The 14,744-nt window shown below is 39.3% G+C and overlaps 1 protein-coding gene across 5 annotated transcripts in view; it reads left to right on the top strand.

Annotated features, from left to right (window-relative positions):
* The window catches only part of ccdc136a (coiled-coil domain containing 136a), a 40,300-nt gene extending 27,123 nt beyond the window's left edge, over nt 1–13,177 (top strand). For 4 of the 5 annotated variants that reach the window (XM_084095139.1, XM_084095141.1, XM_084095140.1 and 1 more), the window contains 5 exons: nt 416–695; nt 777–908; nt 1,581–1,646; nt 7,980–8,047; nt 8,363–13,177. In XM_084095139.1, coding sequence (XP_083951265.1) covers nt 416–695; nt 777–908; nt 1,581–1,616 — 448 coding nt within the window. In that variant the 3' untranslated portion in view covers nt 1,617–1,646; nt 7,980–8,047; nt 8,363–13,177. The remainder of the gene's footprint in view (nt 1–415; nt 696–776; nt 909–1,580; nt 1,647–7,979; nt 8,048–8,362) is intronic. The other variant, XM_084095143.1, reaches the window with a different exon arrangement.
* Nucleotides 13,178–14,744: the final 1,567 nt, after the last annotated feature.

The raw sequence follows: 14,744 nt of genomic DNA, 5'->3' as shown, positions 1-14,744 counted from the left end.
AACTTTGGATTTGGATTTCATTAGAGCTAGGCAGACCAACCACACCCTAACCATACCGCTAAACATAACTCCATCCATTAGGTCCACAGAGGTGGAGCTGAACTAGGTCAAGCTTCACCCATTACATCCAGAGCTGGACGTCAATAGGCTCTGCAATGAGCACTACTTGTTCAGATTTGCCTCCATTTAGTTAGCAAGACCCAACTTCCTATGATCCAGCAATTCCAGATGATGAATTCAAGTCCTGCCCTACATTTTTTCTCATTCCAGAAGCCGGTTCACTTGGATATACATCAAAATAGGGAAGAAAAGATTATCGCAATTTCCGTTTCATGCAGACTTCAACAAGTTTCACTAGCATGTACTGTAGACGTTTCAATCCTGTATGCATCTTGTTTTGGCTTTTATGTCACAGTTCAGGCAGTTCCTACATATCTCTTAAAGAAGAACAGGAAGAGACCGAAGAGGGAAACTATATGCAGTGTGGAACAGAGATGGAAACCGGAGGTTCTTATATGAGTGTGAATCAAATAGGCTCCAACTGCAGGCTGGTGGATGCGGGTATCCAGAAGAATATATCGTTTGATGGCAAACCTATCACCCCCACTAGCTGGACAGGAGGTTTTTCAGAGATCCTCTCACTAAGAGATCAACTCAAACAAACAGAAGAGAAGGCCACACACGTGCAGCGAGAGGTACACACCCTGATGTCCTTTTTTATATTAAATATTTCTTAAGAATATGTTCTCTACATTTTGCTTAATTGTGTCTTTTAGTGTGATGGAGTAAAAAATGAACTAGAAAATCTGCGGGAAATGTATGAGACCAGTCAGAAGGAGCGAGCGGAACTGGAGCTGGAGTTACTGCGCTGCAGGGAAGAGCTGGAGAGGGCTGCTGACGTAAAAGAGGTACATTGATTATATAAAAGTAGGCGATCACATACATAAATATATATAAATATATAATGCATATATTACATTTTATAACAACTTATAATTCTACATAAATATACACACAAGTAATCATTTTAAATAATTTTAATTTCTAAATTATATATATATATATATATATATATATATATATATATATATGTGTGTGTGTGTGTGTGTGTGTGTGTGTGTGTGTGTGTGTGTGTCAGTATACCTGAAAATAACATTTGAATAATATCTGAATGCTAGTAAATTTGATTATATAAATTTATAATCTGGGATATTATGAATAGTAATATAGATGAACCATCAGGTTTAATGAGGATTAATGTGATGTTAAATTAACAATAAACTGAATTCCACTTTATCCCTACATTTGATGAAGACAGACAAATTGAATATTGTTCCATCCTTCCAGAGCATTTATGAATGTTTCTACAAATATGGATACTTTTAAACAAAAACACGCTTTAAACACGCTTTTCATTATTGCACTATTTTTGTCATAACACAGAAGGATGCAACTCAGGTAAAATACAAATAACAAGTTTATTTGCAGGTTTGGCAGATAATTGAAGTAAGCAGGTGAGAAACTGAGAAATGGGTAGTTGTAGAAGGAATGGCAGTGGATAACAGTCTTATCTGTTGCAGATGCAGATTGTTGGTGATGGTGGACCGGATGGCTGAAGCTGAAGGCAGACAACTGATGTTGATGAGGTGATTAGTGACAGCTGGTGATGATTGTGGAATGAGTGCAGGCTGTGGAGCAGGAAGGATTCTGGGAGATGTATTGCTGAAGGTGACCGGGCTGGTGACTTAGGATTGTGACAGTCCTCCCCCACCCCTCCCAGAAGGCGTGACCTCACGCCTAATAGAATCCATCCAGGGAGGGAGGGCGGGCGTCCTGGTGCTGAACAGGATGGCCAGTGGGGAGCAGGTGACTAGGGCGGTGCCGGCAGGATGGGTAGCCTCCAGGGTGGCACTGGCGGTGCAGGTAGCTCAGGGGACCATGAAGGACTGGCCTCCATGGCCTTGATACTAGGGCAAACAGGAAATTTGTGAAAAACCTTTCTAGTTGCATTAGGGCAGACAGAAAATTTGGGGAGGACCCTCTTGGTCGTATCTGGGAAAACAGGGAATCTGTGGTCGTATCTAGACAGACAGAAGACTGGGAAACGTCCTTTATAGTTGTATCTGGGCAAACTTAGGAACGACCTCTCTGGTTGTCTCTGGGCAAATTTGAATTACTGGGATGAATACCTCCACTTCGATACAAGTAGTAGAGCAGTGTGTGGCCCAAACACACATTATGGCCAACGTCATAACTGGGGGAACAATCATTGGTAGAGGGGTCTCAGAATCCTCTGGGCTTGGAAGTATCTGGCTGGGTTCTGGCATGATGGCCATGTTGGCTGGATTCTGGCGGTAGAGCAGATACTGGGCTGAGCTCAGGGATGACGGCGAGCACGGGGCTCTGGTCAGGGGCTGGAGCCTTCACCGGACTGTACTCTGAAGTGGACTCTTTGTCTGGGGAGAATTCTTATACGGACTCAAGGACTGGAGGTAAATTTAGAGGTAACTCACCGGTATGAGTGGGTTACTGAGACGCTGAGGCTTTAGTTGTCCTTGGACTTGGCTCAGACTCTGGAGCAGGCTCATGGGTTGGAGCAGATTCTGCACCTGGAATGGACTTAGCACTAAATGTCAGGGCTGGAGCAGGCTCGGGACTGAACTCTGGGACTGAAGCGGGCTCTGGGATTTCTCACACAGGAACAGACTGGGGAGTTTCTCCCAGTGGAACAGACTAGGGATGACTCACTGGAACAGAGTGATGAATTTCTCTCACTGGAACAGGATCAGGAATTTCAATTACTGGAACGGATTTGGAAGCGGATTCTGGATGTAAGGACCTGATAGGGGAAGATGTCTTCAGGGCCTCCCAGACGGAAATAACCGCAGGATTCGCCGCTTTCGCTACCAGGTCTGCACTGTTCGATACCATCTCCGGGCTCAAGGGAATACTGGAGACTCAGGCTTGGCGGGCATGACGGCTGGAGACGCTTATGCTCGCATGAGGAATGAAGATGTCGAAGGACTTGTGAGGAGTTCGGTGGTGTTTGGTGGCCCAATGGACAAAACCTCTGATTCCAGGATGGCTGGAGTGGATTGGAGAGAAAGCGACTGAGTGGAACTGGCGTCTTCAAACTCGCCAACATTGAGGGAAGAACCACTTAGCCACAGCACATAATCAATATAGCTCTCAAGGGAACAAGTGGTAGCTGACGCCGGTATCTGCTGATAAAGATGGTCGTTCAATCCTCTCCAAAACATGATCTTCATGGTACCATCATTCCATGGGACCAAGTTGGAAAGCTCAAGAAATTCCTTTACGTAATCCTCAACTGGACGACCATCTGGGAAAATGGAGATGAGCAGATTTGCTGGATCACAAAGGGTGAGGAAAAGGCCCATAGTTGGGTCTGGTCTTCTGTCATAAAACAGAAGGATGCAACACAGGTAATATCCAAATAAGTTTCGGTTTGGCAGACAATTGAAATAAGCAGGTGAGAAACTGAGAAATGGGTAGTTGTAGAAGGAATGGCAGTGGATAACAGTCTATTCTGTTGCAGATGCAGAGTGTTGGAGATGGTGGACTGAATGGTAGGGATGGCTGATGTGAAAAACTTGACATTTTGGCGCTTTGTCGAGATTCCGAAGCATAGATGTTTCAAAACACTGCTCCGAAGCGTGATTCAAAACACCCATGTCACGTGACTACAGCTAAATTAAGCTTTGGAGCGTTTCACAAGTGTTTTGACAGGTGGCTTACCCGCCGAATCTGCGTTTGATTGACAGGGTCGGGAACAGACCACACAATCGCACATCTGTCTCAACCTACTCCCACAAAGTTTTAAAGTGAAGTTAATGCATCTTCACCTCATGGGTTTTTATGAGAAGAGAGAGATTTTGAGATAGCGGATGTTTTGCGATATATTGAAATTTATAGTGCGATTTGGTTAGTTATATTTAGGCTAGATTTAAATTTACATTGGCTGTATTGACTGATAGGCTACAGACAGTGACAGATAGGATATATATATAGTGACACATTAATATATAGGCAGACATAGATAGATAGATAGATAGATAGATAGATAGATAGATAGATAGATAGATAGATAGATAGATAGATAGATAGATGTGTCCTTTGTGAGAAAATTTTCTCTTCAAAAGATGGAGAAATTATATGTAAAAAAAAGAAGTAGGCTAATTCCTTCGACAGCAGGGCAATTCATATTTTTTAAATAAAAATCTGTAACAAATGTGAGACATTGTGGCTTGATTTCTTTTATTAATATTCATTTTTCATGACCAAAACAACCTTATTCACAACGAGGAGCTACAGGTTACAAAAACCAAGCTCATGTAGTTGTCAGACAGATATTAAAAACTAAACACAGTAAAACAACACAAGAATAAAAAAAACAACAAATTTTTAAATGGCTTGTTGTCAAGGTTGTTTAAAGGAGAACTCCGGTCAATTTTAACATTGAGCTCATTTTTTGTAAATTTGGAGTGCTGTCAGTACAGAGAACAACGACAAAAATCGGTGTTGCCTACACCGTGTTATCCTCTTTTTAAAATTTGCACCCTGTTGACTTAAATGGGGCAAGTTTTAAACCTGCTTTTAGCCTCTTAACATCCTTGATGTGTCATTACAAGTGCACAGCCATGTTAGATGATTCCTTCAGAGTGAACACAGTGAATCTGACTGCAGTAGATGTGAAAGATATGAATAAAAATGAAGTTAATTCAGCCAGCGCTCATACCTGTATTTACTTCCTGTTTTCGGTCGAAGTCCACAGTAGTCGATTGTCGAGTTCACACGCGTGATCATAGGTAACTAACTAGTCAACAGGGTGCAAATTTTAAAAAGAGGATAACACGGTGTAGGCAACACCGATTTTTGTCGTTGTCCTCTGTACTGACAGCATTCCAAATTTACAAAAAAATGAGCTCAATGTTAAAACTGACCGGAGTTCTCCTTTAAGATCAACACGTGCAAGTGACCACTTGGTGTCAACGCGGAGACGGGTGTTGGATTGTTTCGAAGCCTCGACACAATACAGCACATTTGCTTCAACTGTTTCAGTGTTTCATGAAGCCTCGATCTGCCCACTACTACGAATGGCTGAAGCTGAAGGCAGACAATTGAAGGTTGCATTGTACAGGTATGTGTCTCTCAGGTGAGTGTCTCTAAGGCGAGTGTCTCTCAGGTGAGTGTCTCTCAGGTGAGTGGTTAGCTTTGAACGACGAGACCAGACAATGTGTGTTCATGTGTGGAGCGTCCTTATATCTGGTGCCGAGTCGATGAGGTAATTAGTGACAGCTGGTGATGATTGTGGTATGCGTGCAGGTGGTGGACCAGGAAGGATTCTGGGAGATGTAGTGCTGAAGGTGACAGGGATTGTGATTTAGGATTGTGACAATTTTTGACTAACAAATTCTTTATTAATTAATCATTAATTAATTCTGTTCAATACTTTTATATTAAAAGAGGGCCAGCTATCCAAATTAATGAGAGCCTCATTCTTCTACTTTACAGACATAGGGCAGGTCAGATAGTTTGGAGTTTGTGTGTCAGAGAGTGAGTGAAATCATTAGCAATGTATCAGCAAGTGATGATTTCAATGAAACGGGATGTGACAGGTGCAAAGAAAACAGACCTTCCAGGACATGTTCATTTAGACATGATTATGTGCTCACCAAACGACAGTAAATTAAGTTAGATCATTAATCATCACTCACCAATAGGTTGATGACTTCACCTGTTTCCTCTGCTATTTTGAAATCCATTTCACATGTTATCAAACTCTGCGCACCACATGATTAAACATTAAGGTCAAGGACACCTTTGCCCTTTGGCTTCCATATTTAGTATGTCCCTTTTTTGCTTTAATGACAGTAGCACTCGTGCTGGCATGGACAAAACCTGATGGTCCAGCATTATTTGAGAATGTACCAAAGAGCATCTTGGGTCCCACTTTATATTAGGTATCTTTAACTACTGTATGTACTAACATTTAAGCTAATCATTTGATGTAATGCACTTACTGTGTACATACATGTTTTTATATTTAAAAAAATACAGTAACAATGTATTTTACAGTGTCCTTGTTGCATATGTTACATGTTCTTAATATAGTATTAACGTCTGGGTTACTATTGTAACCCCTGTTCCCTGAAGGAGGGAACGTAGACGTTACGTCAGAACTAAACTGACGAATTTGGATCTCAATTGAGAGTCCAATCATCTTCGAGTTTAACTAAATGAGCCAATGCACATTTGCATCCCAAACTCCGCTCTGCAAAGCTATATCATCCTTATATAAGGAAGAGTGCATGCAACTCGCATTCAGGTTTGTGCTAAGACACTGGGACACTTCCCAGGATAACACTGGGAAGGCGTACCTATAGAAAGGGAATTGTGGGAATTTACATATATATGGACTGGCCAACAAGGCAGTACTATATATTGACGGTCTTTGGAGTAGCTCCGGCCTAGTTAGGGGGGAGTCAATATCGGCAGAGACACTTCAAGGCATATGCGTGCCTCGTAGAGGGCGCTCTCGCTGATCTAAGTCCTGTCCAGAGACCACACGTGGAGGTTACAGAGGTCTGGATGCGAGAGCCAAAGGGTCACGAGGAGCATGAGTTCTGAAAACCAGGTCCCGTTGGGCCAGTAGGTCTGGGCCAGTGTCTGTGCAAGTAGGCTCACTGGGGGAAACGTATACTTGCGTGGGCCAACAAATCCGTGCCTAAGGTCCCCTTGGTCAGAGAGGAAAACAACTGGCAGTGGGACGAGTCCGGAGTGGCAAACAGGTGTACCTGTGCGGCTCCGAAGCGTCTCCAGATTAGCTGGACTGCCTGGGGATAGAGTCTCCATTCTCCCGGAAGCATAGGCTGTCGAGAGCTCGTGAACGGCATGAAAGTGACCTCAGATGTTTCTGACTCCAAAGAAAGAGATGGTGGGTGAGTTGCGACATGTGACGGGAGTGTAGACCTCCTTTGTGATTGATATACGTAGCGGTCGCAGTGCTGTCTGTACAGACCAGTACGTGCTTGCTTTGAAGCGGCCCAGAGCAAGCCGTACTGCTAGCAACTTAAGGCAGTTGATGTGCCAATGCAGTCGGGGTCCTGTCCAAACGCCCGAGGCTGTATGCCCGTTGTACGTGGCTCAGCAGCTGGTGGTGGAGGTATCTGTTGAGACAACAGCAGAGACAGTTCTAGGGGAACTCCTGCCCGAAGAAATGAAGGGTCTGACTAAGGGCTGAAGGTTTGGCCCATCTCGCCCACGCCCATCTCGGATCTCGGCCGTGAAGCCAGTGCTGAAGTGGCCTCATATGAAGCAATCCGAGCGGCGTTACTGCGGCTGCGGATGCCATATTCCCCAGGAGCCTCTGAAATAGTTTCAGTGGAGCCACTGTCCTGCCCTTGAGCGGGTTTAGGCAGTTCAGCACCGACTGAGGCCTTTCCTGCATGAGGCGGATATCAGGTTGACAGAGTCCAAACTTGACAGGGTCAGAACTACCCTCATGCAGCTCTTTGAGTGCCTTGGCCTGGTATACTTACAGGAGGGCCATGGCATGCAGGGCAGAGTACTACAGTTTTTACATACATAGTAGTTAAAGACAGATAATATAAACTGGGACTGAGTTTTTCAGTGCAAGAAAATTTGATTACTGACCTAGAAATAGTGCAATATCATAAATATTGAATCCCAGATATATTTTCTACACAGTGAGATACACATAGCTAGGTGAACGTGTGTTTGAGCTTAGCTGGAGACTAATGATCACTCAATCTGTATTATAAAAATAAACAAATTAATAAACAAATAAATAAATACATGTGTATGATATAATATTACAATCTAGTCCATATTCAATATTAAAAATAGTGCACTATTCATTCAGCCATTACTTTTGTTCTCATTGTTCCAAGATATCTATCATGTCATAATCACCAAGTTTCTCTTTTCCTTTCTAGGAATGATGCTCATATAAACCATTGATTTGTTGCTGGCGGTCTGAACTATATCGTATAAAGAACAAAAGGTAACATTAAACAGATATATTGTTATTTATATGTTGGTCTTAATGGTGTTTTTTATGCTATGTTTTGTAAAAACAAACTTTATGCTTTCTAATGACTTGAGTAAAATAGACTTTTTATATTGTTATATATTTATTTATTTTGCTTATTATAACAAATAATCTTGCTTTGACATCAGGAAATACTTTAAAATAATAGTCAGACTGTTCAATGAGAAATGTGATTTATTGTGTGCCAGATTATTAACATGCCAATTACTTTTTTCTTACCTATGTATGTTCTCCCCTGATGACAACCACAAACATCAATATGATCAGCACTCATCACAGCTTCTACAACAACATCTGGAGCTCTGTTTTTTTCTGTGTCCTTTTGTCTTTTCGCAATAATAACCAAGACAAAAAGTTCCCACTACAGATCACTTTTTTCAGCCTGTTCTGAATCGCACATGACTGCTCTTGGTAGAATTCAAAAGCAGCGACCGCTTACCTCTGTTATATTCTCTATTACAGTTTTTCCTATAATATTTCACATGTGCTTTATATTAGTTTAGCAAGCAAGTTTTAATGATGTTTTTGATTTATTCACCATAGCTACTGATTGTGTTGTGTTGTAGGCTTAAATATATTCAATATCATGATAAGACTACATTGATGAATTCTTCCTGAGATGAAGTGCAAGAAATATATTAATTGTAACAGGCCAAAACAAGCACTGTTAAGGAGGTCCAAATCGGAAATAAAATTTGAAGTTTGTGAAAAATGTATGAAAAAAGTAAAATAAAATAATTACTTTTAAAAATACTTAATTATACTGTTATAATAAGTATTAAATAATAGTTATTTTATACCTTATATTATTTTATGAAATTTTACACAATGCAATTGGTTTGCAATAACTGCTACAATCTGTTCTTTTTATATTTTTATGCATGTTACTGCATGACATGAGGCAACACTATATAGTATCATAACTTATTATATTTAGATTTGTACATTGATAAGAAGTTGTGTTATTACAACAAAATCCCCCCTTAATTGTGAAGTGAATTAGTCAACAAAGAATGCACATCATTTAACTGTGGCATGCATTTAGTTCATAAACTCCCAAGTTCACTGATGTAAAAAGTAAATGTAACCTCATATTTAGTAAATAGTTCAACAGCTTACAGAAACCACTTTAGTGAAGATATGTCAGGCTACAGGATTTAAATGAAACTGAGGTTGGGTTGTTTCCTCAAACACCTGCTGAAAATGTACCTTCATTACATTCTTTGAATCATTGACACATGCACCAAATTCAGTAGTGTTCTACGGATGGCCATTCATAAAGGGTCATAACTGTGACCTGATCCAGTCAATTAAACCTTAACAAATCTTTTCTTAAGTAATCTGAAATCTCTTTTCATCATGTTGAAACAGAATGACATTATTTTGCAGGTTATACAATTTTGTCAAATCTGACCTGGCCTGTTTGGAACTCTTTATCAAAGCCTTATTGTCAAGAAAGTTCACATATTATTTACTTTTCCTATCAATGACCTTGATTGTTTAAACCCTTTGTTATATAAAGATACAATATAATGTATATAACATTTATTTGAACACTTTGATGTGGTGTCAATGACTGACACTGGGGGTCGCACCTGTGAGTCCCAAACACCTCTGATACTTTGAGAAAAGGCCAATGAGAATTGGCAAATGGAATTTGTTTGCCACTCCCCTGGACATACGGGTATAAACGTGAGATGGCGTGTATCACTCATTCAGGTCTGTGCTGGGGAGCCAAGTTGAGTGTCATCTATACACAAGCTCAATCCATCTATCCTATGGAAAGGAAGTGAATTGCTGGCGTGACGGCGCATTGCAGTGGTCTTTCTCATGTTCCCCTTAGTGCTTCAGCAAGCCTGAAAGATCAGTTTTCTCTAAAAGAGCAAGCACAGATGTAGAGTGTTTTTTAAAGATGCCTTTCCGCTTGTGTGTTTCTGGTTGCGGTCGATATCTCTTGTCTTCGGACAGCCACGATCTTTTGTGTCGCGTGTCTTTGTGTAAACACGCTGAGACAGCTTTCGTGGATGGCTCATGTCCTCATTACGAGAACATGACCATGGCAGCGTTGCCATCGTGACTCTCTTTTCTGGTTAGAGAGAGAGTCTCCTCAGTTGCTTGTCCAGGTCCTTCTGCGATGAACAAGGCTGCAGCATTACAACCGTTGTTGCTCCTGGATAACTTTGACGGTGTGTCACATGGCACACCTGATTTCTCATTCGGGGCTCTGGATGAGGAACAACTATCGATAGGACTCGGCTGGACTTCCACCCTCGGGTGCAGTAGCTCAGTCTGAGTCTGATGCAGAGTTGGCTGTCATGCTTTTCTGGAATGGATGATTGGTTTCTGGGTTCAGGGTGTATACGGGATGTTCCACAGGTGGAGTGTGTGGTTGCTGTGCACAGCTGTGAGAGTCCCCGTGTTACGAAGGACTACACAGCTTGCGTGGGGTGTTGGGTAGGTTATAATGTTGCAAGTACACTTGTCACCTGCATCCGCACCACCAAAACCTCGTAACACGGTAGAGATGCCCGGATCAGCTCCAACGTCACACGAATCCGCAGCCAAAAACAAATCATCCACCCGCCACCCACCCGCACCAATAATTATCTCTGATTTAGATATCCGCACCCGACCCACACCCGATGGTCAAATTACAATTATTCATGTTACACGGGATGTAAGACCTTCAACAGCGGACTCGGCGACGCTAGAGAGCTGATGAGCATCTCTAATGGTAAAATACACTGAGGAATGCTGCTTTTAAATGAACATTTATTTAAAACAAATTTTCATTTTCTTAATGTCATAAACACAGGATTAATAACCGCGATCCGCGCATCACTATAACACGGTTCAGGTGTTGTAGCGATTTCCCCGGGGGACCCATAGTGTCAGTCATCTGCACCACGTCGAAGTGACTGACAGATAGGGAACATCTCGGTTACTATTGTATCCTTTGTTCACTGATGGAGGGAACGAGATGTGGAGTCCTTCTTGCCACAACTCTAAACTGCCCAATGAAATGGGACACTGTCTCGGCTCCTCAGCATAAACCTGAATGAGTGATGCATGCCGTCTCCCTTTTATATCTGTATGTCCAGGGGAGTGGCATGCAAATTCCCCTCACCAAATCTCATTGGCCTTTTTGCAAAGTATCAGAGGTGTTTGGGACTCACAAGTGCGACCCCCTAGTATGTTTCGTTCCCTCCCTCAGGGAACAAAGGTTTACAATAGTAGCCGAGATGTTCTTGGGTGAGTCAGCCAAAAGTCAGCTGAGATTATCAAAGCATAGCAACAAATATAATTATTATTATTTTTTATTATTATTATCATTATTAATAGTAGTATTAGTAGTATTCAGTTGTCACAGTGGTACCAAAACAGTTGTATTTAAATATTTAAAATTTCTAGAATATTTGTAGACTTTAAATAGTAATATAATATAATAGATGAACCATCAGGTTTAATGGTGATTAATGTGGTGTTAAATGAACAATGAACTGAATTCCACTTTATCCCTACATTTGATGAAGACAAACAAATAATGTTCCATCCTTCCAAAATATTTGTGTGTTTCTACAAACATGGACACTTGTGCTGTGGACACTTTAAAAAAATAAACTCTCTTTAAACACACTCTTCATAATTACACATTTCATTTGTACACTATCAATGTCCAATTCTCCTGTGATTTTTATATAAATAATATAAAATGTTTATATAACATCTGATCTTTTTTTTTCCTGAAACATCACAAACTTCAAGAAAAAAAGATCAACTGTTAAGGCTACTTTCATTTTGTATCCTAAATGTAATCATATTTTTGCACTTGTTGCACAAAATTGTTGATTGTGGTATTATGCCTCAACAAGGGACAGTATAGTAATCTGTGTAAAAGATACACAAATCATTTCACACAATAAAAATGGTTTGTAATTTCAATCATTTGTATTTTGCTCTGTGTTTGGATATTTTTTTAATGTAAATGTTCATATTTTATGATTTCTAAGATCTGGGAAAACCATGAAAACCTGTGCTGTGCTTTTCATGCCCTTCCCCCTTTTTTATTCCCTTTCTTCTGTCTCGTTCACTCGGAAGTACGTCATTGCTTACGTTAAATAAAATGCCCTTAACCCTTGATCACATGGAATCTGCAATGGAGCTGATTTATAATTTACATTTTTTTTCCTTATGAATTGGTTTTATGCACCATTCTATAGGCCTGTATGTATGCAGAGATGGGCATAAATACATGGAAATGTATTTAAAATACAAATACAAAATACTGTGTGGAAAAATGTATTTACATACAAATACAAAATACTGTGTGAAAAAATGTATTTAAATACAAATACAAAATACTGTGTGAAAAAATTTATTTAAATACAAATACAAAATACTGTGTGAAAAAATGTATTTAAATACAAATACAGTATTTTGTATTTTGAAAATACACAAAATACATGTGAAATTGGCCATCCAGTGCAGGTACAGGTCACAGTGAATGAAGAAACTACACAGGCCGACTGACTTTTCATTTTCTTTCACTAACCACATCTCTGCCCTTTCTTTCTTTCTTTCTTTCTTTCTTTCTTTCTTTCTTTCTTTCTTTCTTTCTTTCTTTCTTTCTTTCTTTCTTTCTTTCTTTCTTTCTGGCAATTACAAATAAACTTGACCATTTATATGGCTACTTATTTCTGGTTACAATGTAGTCTATTACTTGTGGTGAACACTATAAAAAAATTCATACTGTATGTAAAACTGTGGGAACCTTTTCTGCTATCTAGCAAATAATATGGATGGGCGATATGACCAAAATCTCAATTTTACTTCACAGTAACAAAATCATGGTTTCACAATTCTCAATATCAGTTTTGATTCCACAGAATAAACTGAATTTCAAACTCTATGGAATTTTTTTATTTTTTTATTTTATTTTTTTTGCAGGTAGTCCAATGCTTTTTAAGTAATTTTGTTTATTTTATGTAAAGTTTATTTGTTTCTATAAGTTTATTAAAATTAGAAAGTGTATCTAAAATTTAAAATTAGAATGAATTTACATTAATTTGACACGATTTACCCTTTTTTTATTATTATTTTTTATGTACAATAAAATTAAAAGCTGAAGATTTTTGTGGAGTATCATTCATCAGTGCTTCTTTTTCCACTCCAACGTTCCAATTATTCCTGCCCACTAAAAGCTGCACGGATAAATTTGCTTACCCCACAAATAGGCCTATCTAACGATTTAGAAGAAGTTCCATCAATTCACACTTTATATCACTATGATATGTAGTGTCATATCACCCAGCCCTAACATGCAGTAATGCTTTAAACACATTTGACAAGCTAGTTGATCAAAATCAACAACCTATGGAAGCTTGTTTCCGCCACTGAATAATAAATAAATAATAATAATTGCGACTTTTTATCTCACAATTCTGACTTTTTTTCTCACAATTGCGATATATCAAGTCAGAATTGTGACTTTTTTTCTCAGAATTGCGAGATATGAAGTCAGAATTGCGAGATATAAAGTCGCAATTCTGAGAAATAAAGTCAGAATTGCATGATATAAAGTCGCAATTGCGTGTTATAAAGTCAGAATTGTGAGATATAAACTATTCTGAGGTAAAAAATAAAATAAAAAATCTGTCTTTTTTTCCCTTAGAATTGGACTTTAAATCTCACAATTGTGAGTTTATATCTCACAATTCTGAGAAAAGATGTCAGAATTGCGAGATATAAACTCGCAATTATGTGTTATAAAGTCAGAATTGCGTAATATAAAGTCGCAATTGCGAGAAAAAAAGTCAATTCTGACTTTATAACATGCAATTCTGACTTTATAACACGGAATTGCGACTTTATTTCAAGCAATTCTGACTTTATATCTCGCAATTCTGACTTTATAAAACGCAATTGCGACTTTTTATTTCACGCAATTCTGACTTTAGGCTATATCTCGCAATTCTGAGAAATAAAGTCAAAATTATCTTTTAAAATGTTTTATTTTGTGGTGGAAACAAGCTTCCATAACAACCGGTCAAGAATGATTGGCTAATGCTATTTTCCCACTTGTCTGTGCTCTTTTATTCTTTCATGTTAACTGAAGTGAATAATGCACTATTTTAACTTTAATCAACAAGTAGAATTGATCATGACATTCTCACCTTATTCCAAAGAAAATCGCTGACCCAATGTTGAGCTAGTGAATGTCTGAACTATTTCATGCACACAATCAATACCCCGATAAAGAGTATTTTGTATTTCAAATACGTATTTTAAATACATGTATCTGAAATACTGCCCATCCCTGTATGTATGCTTGTGATGTTGGAAAAAATATAAAAAATTACAACAATACAACAAACTATAACAGTCAGCTTAAGGTAACTTAATGTCAAAATAACTCCAGTATCATACACTATAGTTTTGTGGGGTGGGGGTAAGTTAAGTGCCACCAGTTGTGATGTCACAATCATGTTGCATTGTGGTCTATGGTTCTACCTGAAGTGTACATGTTGGGTAGACTCTGTCTAAAAGTGGAGTTAAATACAGCCCAGGAGGAAACAGAGCTAAAACATGTGAGAAACCCTGCACCCAAAACAGAAACAAACCCAGATAATCCCTTACAGTAACACAATGC

This window comes from Abramis brama (genome assembly GCF_963993115.1).
Source record: "Abramis brama genome assembly, chromosome: 20".
NCBI lineage: Eukaryota > Metazoa > Chordata > Actinopteri > Cypriniformes > Leuciscidae > Abramis > Abramis brama.
Note: the sequence above shows the minus strand (reverse complement) of the source record. Positions and strands in the feature narration are given on the sequence as shown.